General features: G+C 35.3%; 1 protein-coding gene across 1 annotated transcript; it reads right to left on the bottom strand.

The window, feature by feature from the left end:
* Window positions 1–7711: 7711 nt before the first annotated feature.
* LOC110802194 (uncharacterized) lies at window positions 7712–13600 on the bottom strand. Its single transcript, XM_022007630.2, has 4 exons — window positions 13218–13600; window positions 12024–12304; window positions 8312–8439; window positions 7712–8189 (listed from the first exon to the last, which is right to left on the bottom strand). Exons 1-3 carry the CDS (start codon window positions 13486–13488, stop codon window positions 8371–8373), a joined length of 621 nt encoding a protein of 206 aa, XP_021863322.1. The 5' UTR covers window positions 13489–13600; the 3' UTR covers window positions 7712–8189; window positions 8312–8370.
* Window positions 13601–18233: the final 4633 nt, after the last annotated feature.

Below are 18233 nucleotides of genomic sequence, written 5' to 3'. Positions count from 1 at the left end.
CTAGTCTATAAAAACTGAAATCATAGGTGACAATGTGACACGTGTCTTAGCATCATCAATATTTTTTTTATATATATAATTAAAATAGAGAACACTAAAAAGACATCAATATTAATGTACATGTACTTGTGTTAAAAGAGTGAAAATCCAAAAGACATCCCCTCAAAAAATTAAAATACAAACTAAAAAACACATGTACCAAAAATAAAATCATAAGACATCATTATTAATATACATGTACTTGTGTTAAAAGAAGGTAAACCCAAAAGATAATCCCTCAAAAAAAAAAACTCTATAAAAAAATAATAATTCATAACTCTATATAAGCTAAGTTAAATTGTTATTAATATTCAATAACAATAACAATAACAATAAACATTAGTTCTTATTAAAAAGAAATCTTAAGAAATGAATCTTCTCAAAATAAGTCATCGATCTCTCATCTTCTATGCACTCCTTATAAATAAATCGACTAACAACCATTTTCGTATATCTTACACAATCAACTCTATAAAAATAATACATTTTTAGAGGTAATGTATGATTTACTTTATGTGTCTATTCTCTTTTTCTATGGCTAAGTTTCAATTTCATCTATTTATTATTATTATTATTATTATTATTTTTTTTTTTTTTTTATTATTATTATTATTATTATTATTATTATAAAACGTTACAAGCTTAACAAGCTACAAAGATCAAATGAACTACAAGAAGTTGGAGGGGAGCCGAGATACAATCTGGGCCCCCACTCCTCTAGCTATGGCGAACCCGATCCTGCTGAAAATGTGGGCAGCTGCCCGTGCCCCAATGTCTTGAGCCCTGGAGTACGTCTGGACCCGCTTCAGCAAAGAAACAGCCCCTTTCTCTAATTCCCCAAAAGAAGAGAAGGAAAAAGGAAAGAAACCGTAACCCAAAGCTCTACAACGTGCCCCATACTTATCCTGCTTCCGCTGCGCTGCAACCGCCACAACCCGACCCGGAACGAAGCCTGACAACCCAGATTGCGTCATAGGGGAAGACCCAGTCAAGTCAACACACACATCCAGACCGCCATCCCATGAGTAAAGCAGTATATCTGCAGGACGAAGAGCTCCATCACTCTCACTAGTCAGCCCAACATCAACCTCCTTGCGAGCAGAAATTCCCGACCGATAGCAAATATCCAAAAGGGTATCACGAACAACATTATGCCGATGTTTGATACCCACAATCCCAGCACAAGACACGGCATGATCCCCATAAATGTCCCCGTCGAAAACCCGAGAGCAAGCGGAACACGGCGTCGAATAAGAGAACAACGGAATACCCAACCGATAGCAAAGAACCGAACGATAAGTCTTACCGTTCATAGTCTGGCCTAACCCCGAGATGGGGACTGCCCGCAACCAAGCCGAGGAGTGATCCCCCTGCTGTGATTTCCATAGGGCAACAAGACGCGAAGATAAGGAGTAGGCGGATTCCGCATCAGCAGTAACCTTCGTGAAATATATGTCTGCCAATTTCTTCATGAGTCTGGGGGCAGCGATCTCACTAGGGCTACGCATAAGGTCGGTCTCCACGGTCCTATTGAAAAGACCAAGAGCATCGTCAAAGGCCGGTCCCGGACCATCAACACCTGAAAGCCGAAGAAGCGAATCCTGCAAACCAGAAGACTGCAAACGGGATGCAAGAAAAGCATAATGCCGAACATCACCAGCTGAATAAACACCCAATCCTCCATAAGAATAAGGCAAGGTGGAAAGGCGCCATTGCCAGTCACCGAACCCAGGTCCCGAAGCAGCCACGATGCGCTCTAAAGAAGCCCGCAGAGCCACATCAAAAGATAATTGGGCCGCTTCGAAAAGATGAGGCGGACAAGTGCGCATAGCAAAGTAGAGTTTAGAAACTCCAGTACACGCACGAAGAAGCAACAACTCACACTGGGGATCATTAAGCTTGGCTACAGCATCCATCAATACAACAGTCTTCGACACACGCTGCGAAACCAACTCCTTACAAAAAGAGGAATCCGAACTGACTGGGCCACCAAGCAACTTAACACCAAGCGCAGGACGAGCAATATCCGTAGGAAAGACACCCTCTAGACGACGGCGTGGGTCCTCCGAAGGCCAGAAAACCTCCGTCTTCTCAACATTAACATGGAGACCTAAATGAGGACCCTCCTCCAAAATCAACTCCAAGACCTGTCCAACCACCAAAGTGTCACCAACGATAGTGCCATCGTCCAAGTACCAAGCCTGAAGAGATAGATCAAATGAGTCTCTTATTCGACACACCAATGGATGTAGAACCAGAGAAAAAAGCAAAGGGCCGAGAGGATCCCCTTGCTGCACACCCTGACAAGACCACAAGGTATGCTCCCCATAATACAGCCGCGCTGGAGAAGAGTAGCAGAATTCAACCCAACGCGAAAGAGAAGGACAATGTAGCCGAACCTCACGCAACAAAGCCGATCGATCAACTAAATTGAACGCATTCTGAAAATCCACCAATAACATAGAGAGGCCAACATCGGCCCCACGAGCCTCAACCAACCGATTGACAGCATGGAGAATGGCCTCACCACCTGCTGGAACTCCAACTCCAAACTGAAGACCTCCAAAGTAGTTTCCTAAACGCGGACCAATCAAAGCAGCCCCGACCTTAGAAACAAGGCGCCTCCAAATAGTGCCCACAGCAATAGGCCGAATACCCCCACCAGGCTTAACAAGTGGCGTAAGAGGAGCACTTGCAATGTATCCTCCAAGCTCAGCAGGACACTTTCCAGCAAGAAAGAGATTAACTACCTGAGTGTTAGCATCCACCAATTCATCAGAAACAGCTATAGCAGCACCACCCAAGCAATCCAAAAGGTGTTGAGCACGCAAGCCATCTCTACCGCACGAAGTACCACGCGGAAAGCCCTTAATCTGCTCCAAAACAACAGCGGAGGAAGCAGTAAGGTGATGATCAACAAGGATATCCGGTAAGGTAGGGACCGGAACGGAAGGATGCTTTGCTTGCAAATCTGCAAGAGTAGCATCATTGTAAGGGGCAAGACCTGAGGAAGAAAGAACCCTAACGGCAGCAGTGTAGTGACCGTCAGAAATCTTTCTCTTGCATTGCATAATATTACGCTCTGCTAAATCATGGTCTTCGTCAACATCCAATAGAGGGGGAGACACGCTAGCCAATGTGTCTATGACAAGTTGCTCAGAACCACCAGACACACCCCAAGAACGAATAGCAGAGGTGATACTCTCTTCCTGCTGTCGCCGCCTAACACCGGAGGAACACTCACGATTACTTCGTGGAGAAAAAGTCTTGAGGACACAAAGAGGTAACACGAGCAACTGAACCCAACAAGCGATGTCATCTGGTCTGCAAATCACCTTATCAAGCGCCCCTTTCAGAACTCGCGAAAAACCCAAACGACATTTGGGAGGGATGGATTTCACAGAACGCAGCCGCTTAGACCATAAAGTGTTTAGAAGAGCAACATCAAAAGAAAAATGATGTTCTCGAGGCGCCTCAGAAGTAGACAGCTCGGAAGCAGGAGCTTGTGGTTTTTGAATACCGTAGAGAGTAAAACGAATAGTACCATCCCCAGAATCAGGTGGGTCCACAAAAACCGTACTAGAACCACTGCCATGTCGACACCTAATACGATGAGTATGCGTCCTAAAACAATCTCCACATAGCCAAATTCCCATACGACGAAAGGTCACCTCAGCCGTAGTAAAAACCTGCAAATTGGTGGTAAGGGAATGACGGGTTACATCCCGCACACCAGTGCAACAATGACGATCCCGTAAGTGAGTGATCAGAGAACTCCTCACCAAACCACGCCCACCTCCATCCTGGCACCCGCTAAGACCCACAAAAGGGCAATGAAACTTCTCCACGGAAGCCGCCATATCAAAGCACTTCAACCGCACTGAATCTGAAACGGAACTCACCAAAAATTCCCCGTCGAACGTCGAACGGAAATGCACCAAAACAACTGCCGGTAAACTGCACCAAAAACTGCCGGAAACTGCACCAAAAACTGCACCAAAAACTGCCGGTGAACTGCCTCACTAACCTCAACACAACGCCGAGAAAACTAGTCTCCACCACCGCAACACAACTTTTGACTTTAAAGAAAGCTACACCCTTCTGCAACCTGCTTGTCAACGAACAAATAACAAGAACCCCAGCACCCTACCAACCCCAATTCACAAAGGAACGAACCACAATTCTCCAGCCACAAAATCACGACACAGAAAATACTGAATTCACAAGACAATCAGCGAATTCGCACTACACAATGCGCAATGCACAATACTCCAGCGAATTCTCACTAATCTGAGATATGATATATATTCAAAAATGAGGATGCGACGATCACCCAACTGGAAGCTCTTCCAAGGTCGTCGGACAAAGGAAGCAGCCGTTCAGAAACCCACGTAATAGCAGCGAACCCAAACACCAAACACACTCCACGTAACAGCTTGAATGTCGCCGGAAACTCGCCTGAAACGACTAAGAAACCAACAACTCGCCTGAATTGATCAAGAAACGCCCAAAACCGCCTGCCAAACTCGCCGGTAATTGCCTTATAAACAGCCTCGGTCTTCGCTGTAACCACAACCCAGAAACACCGCACCAGAAACTGCACCAGAATATCACCGAAACTGCACCCAAACGTCGTGTTAACCGCCTGAAAAACCGCCAATAACCGCAGCATAAACCTTGCCTGAGCCCTGCGCGCCGCTGCGAAACTTCGCCGTGCCGGAAAAGCCGTCGGAGATGGCCGTGGAAAATGCCCTAAACGGCCATTAGCGCACCCTAATCGCCCCTTTTTTCACTCTAAACGTTTATTATTATTATTATTATTATTATTATTATTATTATTATTATTATTATTATTATTATAATAATAAAACAAAACAAAGCGATTATTATTATTATTATTATTATTATTATTATTATTATTATTATTATATCAAATGCTAACAAAGTCAAACATTTTACAAATAATTAGTGGGCAGCCGAGATACAATCTGGGCCCCCACTCCTCTGGCTATAGCAAAACCTATCCTGGTGAATATATGAGCAGCAGCACGAGCCCCAATGTCCTGTGTCCTGGAAAACTTCTGAATCCGCTTCACCTCTCCCAACAGCATCCTTATCCAGCTCTCCCAAACATTATTATTATTATTATTATTATTATTATTATTATTATTATTATTATTATTATTATTATTATTATTATTATTATTATTATTATTATTATTATTATTATTATTTAATAGTTGTTTATTTATCTATTGACATTATATGTTACATTATCAACATCGTGGCTTGTTCTCTCTAAATGTTGTTAGATTCATAAACTTGACATATACTTCCTCCGTTCCGGAATACTCGAAACGCTTTCTTTATAAGGTCGTCCCGGATTACTTGCAACGTTTCTAAAAATAGAAACTTTATTAATATTGTATCCATTTCTCACTTACCCAAGGACTCACCTAGATCTTTACTCCCTAAAAAATCATTAAAAATTCGACTACCCCCACCCCGACCCGTTACCCCTTTAAAAGTTTGACACACATCCCGCTACTTATTGTAAAAAAAAAAATCCACTACCAACTACTATCTAACTAAATAATAAGCCAATTACAATGCATTAAACTCTACCGGCCGGTCAAACCGTTTTGAGTATTACGGGACGGAGGGAGTACATATTGTGGTTTTATTTATTTGTATGTTTATATCTACGCTAAGCAAAAATTTACAAATACGTATAAATAATTTAATTTTTCATAATACCTAATTTATTGTATGTCGATCAATATAAGTTCTTATAAATAATTTACAAAATGCTCTCGTGCAATGCACATGTCAAAATGCTAGTTTTATTAAAAACTTGTTATTTTAATTGGAATAATATGAATAGTAGTGAAATCTGAAGGTTGAAAGAATGTATACATTATATGTTGAATTAATATTGAGTGTTAGATGAGGAGATAGAGTGGAAGAGTCTAATGAATATATTGGACTATTGGTGAATTACGTTGAATGAGGAAAATGAAGTGGAAGAGGCGTTAGAGCTATAAAATATAACAAACAACAAAAAGAAAAACAACTTGATAGATGATATGAGAGATGACATGTGGCTTCTAATCATCTGTAATTTTTCTTTTTAAATACTAGAGGCTTGTTTGGTTGACATAGGGATTTGATTCCCATAATTCAAGGGAAATTACTTCCCCTTAAATTCATGAAAATTTCCTTAAGTTGTTTGCTTGACAACATTAGAATTTAAGGGGGCTAGGTAATTTATTTACCATGTTTGGTAGGAATTCCAACTTCCCATGAATTCTAACTTCCTCCGTATTTTTTTCTTTTTTATATCAACCAAACAACTACTCCCTCCGTTTCTTTTTGTTTGTTACGTTTGGAATTTTGCACGTTTATTAACGTATAATAAAGATTATTTTTCTTTTTTATTAAAAAAACAAACTCAAGTAAAACCTCAATCCACTAATCATTATAACAACCAATAATAAGATTGTTTTATTATCAAAATTAACCAATAATGGAAAAGCACAAAGATTGCTAACTTAACACACTTAGGAAATTGTAAAGAAATTTAATGGATTGAAAAAATTGGACCAATTAAAATTAAAACATGGCACAAAAAATGATAGTATAATAAGTTTATAAAAGGAAAGATTATCCCACGTAACAAACATTGTGAAACACCCTAAAAGGAATACGTAACAAACAAAAAGAATCGGAGGGAGTAACTATTTATAAATTTCCATGAATTTCCATATCCCCTATTTTTAGTTGTCAACCAAACAACCCCTGGATATAAGATATAGATTAGTTAACTGGTTGAATCTGCTAGGTATACGAAGTATGTGAAAATAATTATGTGCACCGTGCACGCATTGGTATTTTTATGTCTAATGATGATTCCTACCATATTTTTTCATCATATGTAAGGAGAAAATGTAAAAGAGTGCATGGTGCAACCGGTTACATATGCCAGTTAATTTGATTGAGTAAACTTATGAAAATGTTGAGGTGTATAATAAAAATTCATCGCATTCCATAAGCATGATGATTTTGTGATAGTGTTGATTGGTAAAAGATAGTAGTGGTAGTAGACTAGTAGTATTATCATATACAGTAACAACTTATATTCTCCCATATAACCCTAGTCGTTCTCCTCATTTTTTGGAATCTAGGCTTTACAAATCTCTAAGGTTTTTTAGGTTGGAAATAACCAATTTTTTTTCGAAAATTTGGCTATTTTTTGATCATTTTGGTTTAATTATTTATGGTTTTGTCTTCAGATTCGATAAAATTACATCGTTTTAGTGTAGTAATTTCCCTTTTGGTCGGATTAATTGAGTAATTTTTGTTTAGTATAGTTTTGGTGGAGTATTGTCGTGATTTCGGTTCGTTGATAAAGAATTATACGAGATGAAAACAGGTATCGAATTTTCAAATTGACTTAAATGAATCGGATGGAAATCGTCATCGCGGCTACAACAAATCGTTAGACCATCTCTCCGAAAAGGCTTTACATTCCAGTGATATGTGCGAGAGATATCCCACAGAGCAAGATTTTCTCAACGGTGGTAGTTTTGATGAAGGAATACCTCTTTTTTCTTCAATTTGTTATGTATTCCGTATTTGTTAATTTCGACTTCTTTTGTAGATGTCGTATGACTTTCTATTAATGATTTGATTTTACATTAAAAAAAGAGTATATACAGTAACGACTAGAGAAGTCCACTCACTTGATACTCTACTAGTTGCATCTCTTTATAGGACCAACAAAATTGTAGGAGCCTTCGGCTTGCCTACTAATTTAATATCCATACTAATAGTTTCTCTCCTTAAATATATGCATCATTTTGATCCTTAAAACCCCCTCCATAAAAGAGCAAAAAACTGTACATGGGGCGGATATAATAAACGAGCACGCCGAGATATGATCAATAGTCGAACCCCCAGCTCGAACTCCATACATGAGTTCAAGTCCTCTTCTCCGGTCAGGAGTCCGGGGAGCCAAAACCATAACCCTCCCAAATTACGATAAGGATGTTGCATTTGTTATTCCTATGTTGTTAGAGATGTACTTCTTACAAAGTTATCTTGGAACTTCCATAAAGTAATACATTGTAATATGTACGGTTCGGAATATCCTGCATAAAAAAAATAAAAAATGTGAGTACAAATCAATTAGTAGGTACATGCAAAATATATATGCAATTGGACTTGCAAGTAGACAAAGAGATGAACAAAGCTTCTTTCAAATCGATCTTACCTTTTAAATAATGTAAGGAGATCCTTTATATCTCTAATGCCTCTACATTTGTACGTGTATCACTTCTTCCTTTCCTCTTGTAACAACTTTTCATATCTTGGAAACCCCTTCTTACAAGCAAAATTAACCTACATATCACAATTTGATGATGAATAATCAGAATTCGACTCGAAATTAAAAGAAAACCACTACTATGTACGAAATATTAAATAACTTTACACGAAAAGTAACACAGTAAAGTTCTAAATTGTACAAATTTGAATAACTTGATGAACATAGGTTATTCCTAAGCCATAAAGGGAATGCATCCCTCTATTAAAACTAAAAATCAACAGAAATATATTGCGTTATGACGTGTCAGAAAGTATGGGTGACACATAATCCAACACATTACCACCAATTCAGACTCATAATAATAACTGTTACAATAATACAATTATGAGTACACTCTTATTACCCTCTATAAATCGAGTCCATGTCTAGTCATGCCAGCCCATGAGTAACTCCTCATACTCGGACCGGCATGATCAGACATCACAAGATCGAAATATACACTTCAAAAGTCTCTTACTCCGTATGAACTACATTTACACCCTATAGAAGTTTAAGTTTGAAATTATGGGACCCTTGATTATCAAAGCAAGAGTGTCAAATTTTCAATAAATGTCAATTATAGATGATGCCTTTATTCATTGTCAATTTATACAACTCATTCAAATCTCTTTCTTATCTAACATCATAATTACGTCATTTTGGTTAGATATTTCTTTGATTACATTAATTAAACCATATAATAGTATTTCTTTGATCCCATAATTAGCAATACAAGTGGATTCATACACAAAGCTTACTCAAATGTCCTCGTCATTGGATAACTTGTCCCCACCTTGCATATTCCGTAGACCATAGGCTTTCTCATTATTCCATTACTATATTACCAATTTTGATGTGGATATTAATGGATTAAACCGCCCACCCCTAATTTTCATTGTTTTGGTTACACATCATGTGTGTAGGTGGTGTTTTTATAGATACTCAAAAAAAGGACGATGATAAAGGTCGTAAGTTGCGACAACATTTAGTTGTCGTAATCTTACGTGTCGCAGTTTAATTGGTACATATAAGCGCCACGTAGGCTACGCATCATCATAATATTTTTACTATTAATTTAATATTTCTACTACGAAAATATGTAAATAAGGTAGCCGATATAAAAAAGGAAAAAAATTAGAATATTAAGATTTTCCTACCTTTTTTTTATAACATGTATAATAAAAAATATAAGTTAAATATTTTAATTTCCAATTTAAATCATGACACATAAGCATGCCAAATCATCATTGTGACACGGCTTAAAGGTCGCATGTTGCGACCTTTATCATTTTCGCTCAAAAAAATAATACTCCCTCCGTTCAGAATAGAAAGTCGATCATGATTGAATAGATTGCGGGAAGAGTACATAAAAGATTCGTCTAAAGAAGTATCTATATTCATAATAACTTACTAATGTGATGATGGATGGAGTATGTTTATAATTTATTACTAACAATAAGCTAAGTTTTTATATAAGTAATAAACAAAATAATAGGACAAACACAAAGTATATTAATATTAATAACAAATATTTTCTTCAAAATAAAATAAAATATTAATAACAAATATTGTATATCACAAATGTGATGATTAAGCAACTAATACGCATAAGATAACGTACTTAATTCAATAATGCAACAAAGAACCAAAACAATAACAGATCAACGATGTCATTTTATGTGATTAATAATTCATTTGATCCTATTATGATTTTATGATTCTAATCAAAACTCTAGATAATTTTGCATGTGATGTAATCAACTCCTCAAAACTCTTATCGGGGACCTCATTACAAGAACAAAAGTAAGGGTACCTTTTAGAGTAAAATAATTAATCTAAATTAGCATCACTTTTGGTGGTCCTTAGACTTCTTACAAAGTTACAATATGCCTTAGGTAAGAGTAAGACAAAAACCTCATTTAACCCTTACAATGTCACAAATATTTGAAAAACGGACATACGAAAGACCCCAATCACCGTGACAATTGTATTATTCTTTGATTTTTTTTAGAAAATGATAGATTTTTATTTGAAAATCTTAAATGTTTTCAGGTGTTGAACACTTGAACAAGATATTAGATTAGAAAATATCCTTAATTGTTTGCAATTTTTGGAGTTTCATCATTTGAGTATAAATTATTCAGGTTATATTCTCTTCACTTTATTTTTATTACTTGTTAATATCAGATCATATCAGAAAAATCAGACCAGAAAACCCCACATAAAAAAACACTCAAAACAAACCAAAACTAGACAAATAAAATACATCAAGAACGAAGCTTAGGGGTAATTAATTAAGAAGGGTAGGTTTTGACTGAATAAAAATGTTAGGAAGTTTCGCAGCCTATTTCGTGTAAAAGTAATAGTCAAATTTAAGGTAAGACTTCTCCACATTGCTTACTATAGGCAGCACACCCAAATCTAATTATTATTTGGTGTCATAAATTAATCATCGTCAAATTTGGACAACATGCTATTTTATAATACCAAGATTAAATTAACATAATCCGTCAATGAAGCTCAACGAATCTCTTTATTAGACTAATATATAGCTTTGGTCATGGCTTAGGTGGTTATAATTCCATCCTCTTATCGAATCTAATCTTCGCATTTTATAATTAAGTTTAAAACCTTAATTATATGTTTAAAACCTTTGTTCCTATTGTGACACTTTCGACCCCAAACAATGAGTAGTAACTCTTGTCGATATTCTACTTATTTTCTTACTTTTTCGAGAATTAACGTGGTGATATTCTACACATTTTCTTGCTTTCTCGAGAATTACCGTGGATTTGTTGAAGCATAATTTTCCCAAATGATAAATGTGAGTGTCACCTATTGACAAAAAAAGTGAAAGCTATTCACTTTATAAGTTTATAAGGTTAAGTGTTACTGTCATACGATTTTACGGTAAAACTTCCTAAAATCTTATAAAATAGACTCTCTCTTGATGACGGAAGTGACCCAAATCCGTATTTAAAGACAAAGAGTACGAAAAAAAATTAAAGTTTGATGATGTCAAATGGAATTGATCTTTCAATCCATCCAGGCAATCCAGCTAGTATTGCTATGACCTTTTCCTAAATTAAAGTTTTCCAGATCATAAATTCCGTAACTTTGGGACCTTACAACTGGTATTGCACCCCACTGATTGGGTGCCCTTCTTTTTAAAGGAATGTTTCTTTCTTATAATTAGTGTATAGCTAATTAGTACTCCGTAATTAGCTAGCTAGCTAGCATCTTTTTAATTATTTTCGACCAACTCAAGCCACCTAACTAGCAGAAACCTATAACTCACTTTCTAGCTGCCATTGAGTATAATCAAATATAAGATCTCACGCTATTGTTCTTGTGCTCCGTTCGCAGCAAAAAAAAGTATATTAAACCCTATTCTAATAATTTTATGATATACTCCGTACTCCGTATCAATAAGTTTTGGCCTAAATTGAGGATTAGTGTACAATTATACGATAGGTATCAGGTTCGAATATTCCGTCCTCAGTTTTATTTTTTATTAAGTTTCATTATGTAACAACCAACTAATTAATTAATCATGCAATTTTTGAAAGTAAACAAGCCCATAAGTTGGAACTAATATGAGGGGGTGGAGAGAACTTACAGCTTCGATGTCAATTCTATACACTAGAAGCTTTTTTCGTTCTCGACAGCTGGTCCTATAAGCAACAAATACGTGTCCAACAGCCAACACGTAAGAACAAATGAATAGTGCAACCTCGGTGGCTTTAGTATTATATCCTCCCTTGTCGCCACCACTAGCACCACCAAACACGAACGGGGCCTTTAATGAAACAAACACCAACGAAAGCACCGAACAAACCGTTACCACCCACAAGTAGGGCCCGCGTGACAACTTTGGCCCATCACAACAGCTATACACACCTATACATTTCAAATACCCAATTCTTCTCAATATAAATTTTTAACACGTAACCAAACATACATTATTGTGATCGAAATTTACATTTGCATCCGTCTTATTTTACTTGCCTAATTTTAAATAAAAAAATTCTCACAAAGTGAGCTAATGGAAAAAGTAAAATGAGGAGGGACTAATAACTTAGCTAGTTGTCTTTTTATATAACCAGTACTTTGTATCATACTTTGATTTATATAAATGAAAGGAACCTAACAACAACTAACACAAAATGTGGTCTACAACACGACGTCCGGCCAGTTTACGTGTATCATACAAGGTACATAGGTGTATGAGTTACACAATTTTTTTTTATTTTTGTTTATCAACCTTAACCATCCTTTGGGAGGATTACATTATGACATATACAGTGATCATATGTTTTATGGTATACAAATGAGATAAATGTGTACTAATATTAGTTCTAATTCATCCAAAATACCAAAGCATATGAAATGTATAACGTTTTAGCCAAGATTAGTAACTTACTAGCATGTAGAAAATACAAGAAAACGGCTAACAACAATTGGGCCAACTACTGTCAGAAAAATTATAAAAAAATTAAACCAACTAGCTGGTTTGCTAGACTTTTTCCTTTAATTAGTCAATTAGATTATGTAAGCGGACTTTAAGGTAGTTCAACGTTTAAACCAATCACATTTCGAGGATTTTTACCGTAAAACCGATAGTATATAAAAATTTTATCATATTAGTAGGGTAAGTAAAGTTATTCCCTGTTCCTAAGAAAGATTAAGGGCTACCAAATTACTATTACCTAGCCTTTTATTTTACCACAACTATAAATTACGGCGGATAACTTTCTGCGTAATCAATACTCGCTTCTTATACAAGAATTTTCGGGAAAATAAGAAAACTTACAGATGATGACAACGGAACGAAGGATGGAGATCAGGGGAATATCAACGAGGGAGTATCTGAAATCGTAATTAGCAAAGTGGGATGATAGCGATTGAGGAGAGAGAAACGGGGACGAAGCAGAGAATAAAGCAGAAGGAAGTATTGTATCCGCAACAGCAAGAAGAACAGGAGCAGAGAAGAACAAAAAGGAGATTAGCAACGTAATTAAGAAAAACACCGTCTTGATTGCTCTAATCATCCTCTGTGATTTCTCCTCTTTCAAAAATCCCATCTTTTCTTCGTTTTTTTTATGAGCTCGAGTATTATGTACAAAGACAATTAGAGAGACACACAAAAATTAGGAGTAGTTTATAGGAGGGAGTGGGAAGGTTTATTAGAGAAGAGGGGAAATAAAAAGGGGGAGAATTTAAAAGAGGCGTTGGGAAATTTGACCACAAGTTTTAGAAGAGTCGTGGGGTCTGCTGACGTGGATTATTTTATTTTGTTTTTATTTTTGAGGGAGTTGGAGTTAATTAAAAGACAGAGATTAGGAAATTTAACAAACACGGACGTTACTCGTCAAAGAAAGCTCAATTTGTTTTTGCCTTTTCTTATATCCCTTCTAGACTTAACGGCAATAACTATAAAGTCTTCCTCAAGTTTTTGTTGTTTTAGGTATTTCAACCGATGATCTAGAGCCTAATCGGCTTCAATTAATCTGAACTTAAGTTGGGTTAAGAACAAACTATTATTGATTCGTTTTTGGCTCAAACTCGAAATCATAGTTAAGTTAGAACAACTCGCTTACCAACTCGAAAGAAGGAAATTAATAGTCTATCCCTCTCTTCTTCGATCGACACGTTTATTTGTTTTTCCTAAGTTACACGAATATAAATGTAAATTTGTGTAGCTTTGCCCCATCCACTAAATTCTATGAGTAGGAGTTTGAGTATTTGACACTACAAGAATTTGTATCTTTAACGACAACCTAATTACGACGGGTCAAAAATCCCGTCGCAAAAGCCTTTTACGACGGGGCTAACAACCAAACAATGACGGGAATAACCGTCGCAAATGTCTTTTACGACGGGTTTACGACTAATTTACGACGGGATTTCTATTAACGACGGCCCCTTTTTATGACGGGTTCGCGACAGGAAATCATGTCGTTAATCAACGATTATTGGCCTTTCGCGACGGGATTTCCCGTCGTTAATAGTACAATTTGTTGTAGTGTGACTTTCTTTATAAAAGTATATTGCAATCAAAATTTGCTTTTTTTTTTTTTAGTTTGACTATATTTTCGGTGAACAATTTTAACTTTGTTTAAATGGTAGAACATATTTATTTCAACTCTCTCCGTCTCGTTTTACTTTTCCTATTAGATCATTTTTTGTCATTAATAATCATAGCAAGCAAGAAGTAGTCAAGTAGGACTACAAATGAAAATGAACACATCAAATCTAGATGCTACTCCCATACTATGAAGTATACATTAAGAATAAGACTAGTTGATTTCTAAATATATTTTTCACGCGTCTTTTTATTTGCTCAACATACTATAAACCTCTTACCCTAAACTTAAAGCTAATTCTAGAAAATTCAACTTTTTCAAAAATTACATTACCCTCAAGTCATGGAAATAGGAGAACGTACAATATCCCTTGACTTTATTCTTTTCATTTTTTTGAAGGAAAATTTATTCGTTTCATCAAAAAATATTTTCATTTAAATCTTTTAGTCCTAAACAAGTTATTTAAGTTACAAATTGGGATCGGAGTTGGAGAATCGGACTTAAGACTTATTGGACGTATGTCTCATTCTTGCAATACCTCATTGATAATCAGGTTATTTATATCACAACATTTCCCACTATTTTCTTTTAAATCTTTTAGTCCTAAAGTCAAAGAAACTTTCCCATATAACTTGGCAACATCAAAAAATAATAATGAAAATAATTAATTCCCATTATAATTTTAAAACATGATTTTGATGATGAATGACAGAATGAGTGTATATTATTCCTTGCTAATCAAGTTTTGATTGGTAAATTGAAGAATGCGAAATAAGGCGGGAGTGATGGAACCGCCCCCATAAGATCATGTGATCACATGCATTATATTTTGTCCTTGTGAATCTCAGTAATACAACAATACCCAATCATTTTATTTTATATTTCTACATTTTTGTTATTTATGATAACATTTCGGTGGAACGCAATTTCCAATGTTGCTATGTTCATCAAATAACAACCCGTTCTTTAAATTTTTATATTTTACAGATTTTATTTTATTTTGTTTCTTAGTTCTCTCTCTGTTTTGTTAGTCTTGTTTGAAATTGTTAGATGTTTTAATGCAAATGAAATGTAAAAGTATATGGAATAAAAGAAATACAGTACGAATTCATGTTTGATTTTAGTTTCGCAATATTAACTTTGTTTTAATTATATACATATAATACATAATTGAAGATATTCACGTGTAAAAGTTTAATTAAAATTATGCAAAAAGTGAAACATTAACCCGCTGACTATGGACAAGAGACTACAAACAAAAACACAAGCGCAAACATCAAACAATATGTCATTGTGATACAGGAATAGACGTAATTACGTAAATGTTTGCGTTTTTTAGGGGCACATGTGGTCTTGGGCCTCTTGGTCAAGTGATGCTAGTGGCTAAGACTAATGACAAGTTTACAAATTTATATCTCACTTTCTCTGTTTGTAATTTCTAATACCGTTGTGACTCATTGGAACCAAGAAAAAATATAGAGCGAGTGTCTTGGACGAACCACAATCTTTCATTTAATTTGTGAAAATCGAATAACTAAATAGCCTACTCCGTATATAACTCGATCGGTTGGCAGAAATTTCATGGGAATAAATCTATTGGTAACCTGTGAAAATGTTTACTTGGTATGAGTACGACTTTTGATATGTCTGGCTAATAAAACTTGGGACAAAGTTGACTTCAAATTTGAATGTTAATTTTTTTTAATTTTATACTGTAATTGGTAATTCAACATTTCTTTTATATGATTCACGAGGAAATAGCATGGAATTTGATGAAGAGCTAAATTTCAAACCTTTGACTTGCATCAAGTAATTCATCACTTCGTGTGACAACCATTTATATATTGACCGTAAGCTAGGGTTTGTGGACATTGTGGTGCACATAATTATACAATTATTCGATGTTGATACATTGAAATTAAATTTTTCAACTAATGTTTTTGACTATATATATATAAGTTAGGTGCTATTTTGATCGACTTACTTTGACTTATTTCGAATAAAATAAGTTCATATAAGTTCAGTTAAATTCAGATATATATAAGTTCAGTTAAGTTTAGATAACTCACTACAAGAAATTGTACTATTAACGACGGGAAATTCCGTCGCTAAAGGTCAATAATTGTTGATTAACGACGGAATTTTCCGTCGCTAATCCGTCATAAAAGGGGCTATCGTTAATGAAAAATCCCGTCGTTAATCCGTTATAAAAGACATTTACGACGGTTGTTCCCGTCTTTGTTGGTTGTTATCCCCGTCGTAAAAGCCCTTTTGCGACGGGATTTTTACCCGTCGTTATTAGGTTGTCATAAAAGAAACAAATTTAAACCAAAGCTTCTCAAGGAAGCCATAACATCGGAGGTGACAAAGTTTATTACGGCAATAGAATAATTAGTAATTACTACTCCGTACTATAAAACCACGTCATTTTATCCAATTTTGGAAATTAATTTGCTTATAGATTTTTTCCTCACTTAAAATAAGGATCAATACCTAGTATTTAAAAAGGAAAATCGACTCTATTTTAAGGACACATAAGCAACACCATTTTGAAGACACGTGGTGGACACATAATCATCACCACTTAGAATACACGTGGCCAAGAATACATAATCAATTTTTCATTTAATACATAATAAGTTACCTCAACCTTTCATCCTTCCCTTTTCAATTTTAGTTTAACTGTTTAGAACAATTTAATTAGAGACATTGATCAATACATTGGCGGTTATGGTGAATATAAAATGAGAAACGTTTCAGATGGTTATAATTCTCGGGTTAATGAATTTGACTATTTATTAAACCTACATGTTTACAATTTTTTATAGACTGACATTCCTACCAAGCTTATTTTGCTAAATTTCTTCATTCTAAAGAATTTTACTATTTTTCTATAGGTGGGTGGAAGTTAAAATTATGTTCTTCTAATTCATGCACACCCCATTATTTTCTGAAAAAATATTTCTTCTAATGAGGTTGGTATTAGTTAATGTTATCATTATATTCATTTTTTAGCCCATTTAAATCAACGGTGCATCTTCTTTGCATTCCGTTGCCTGACTTGCCTCAATCATCATCATATTTCAAGTTCTTTTACAAACGACTTAAAAAATCAACAACATGGATGCATTTTTGTTTTGCAATCTGTATGACATCTACTACTACCACACCCCTAACTCCGTAAGCATAATTTCGAGTTTTAAAAAAATGGTTTAGTCTTTGATATTTTCCAGAATTTTGACATATCACGTCCGGTTAGCTTGATCAACAACTCTTAATTCTTAGTTCATTTTCCTTTTTGGTAGTTTTCTTGATTGTGATGCGGAGGATAGGGTGCTAAACTTCACGTATAATTGGCAATTGAAACATAGTTTTTTAATCCAACAAACAACAATCGTGAATTTCTTAGCATGTTGAAGATCTATGGATTTCTTTGGTTTAATCCAAAGAATACATATGCTTAGCTTAGTTACTCCGTACTAGCATATTTCTCTTATTCTCATTTTTTAAAAAGCCCCTTGGATAAAAGCTATACTCCTAAACTAAGAATGTATTTGTGGTCTTGTGGGAGCTCATATCAAAATTATAAGTGAAAGTTTTTAGTGAAGTATTACACATTTATACTTTTGTCATTTTGGTATATCAATTTACCATTTTTTTTAATTGAGTTTCCTAAAATATAGCCCGTGCGTAGAACGGGCCAAAAGCTAGTTCACAATTTATAAATTTGTGAACTCGTGCAT

The sequence above is a fragment of the Spinacia oleracea genome, chromosome 1 (genome assembly GCF_020520425.1).
Source record: "Spinacia oleracea cultivar Varoflay chromosome 1, BTI_SOV_V1, whole genome shotgun sequence".
Classification (NCBI taxonomy): domain Eukaryota; kingdom Viridiplantae; phylum Streptophyta; class Magnoliopsida; order Caryophyllales; family Amaranthaceae; genus Spinacia; species Spinacia oleracea.
Note: the sequence above shows the minus strand (reverse complement) of the source record. Positions and strands in the feature narration are given on the sequence as shown.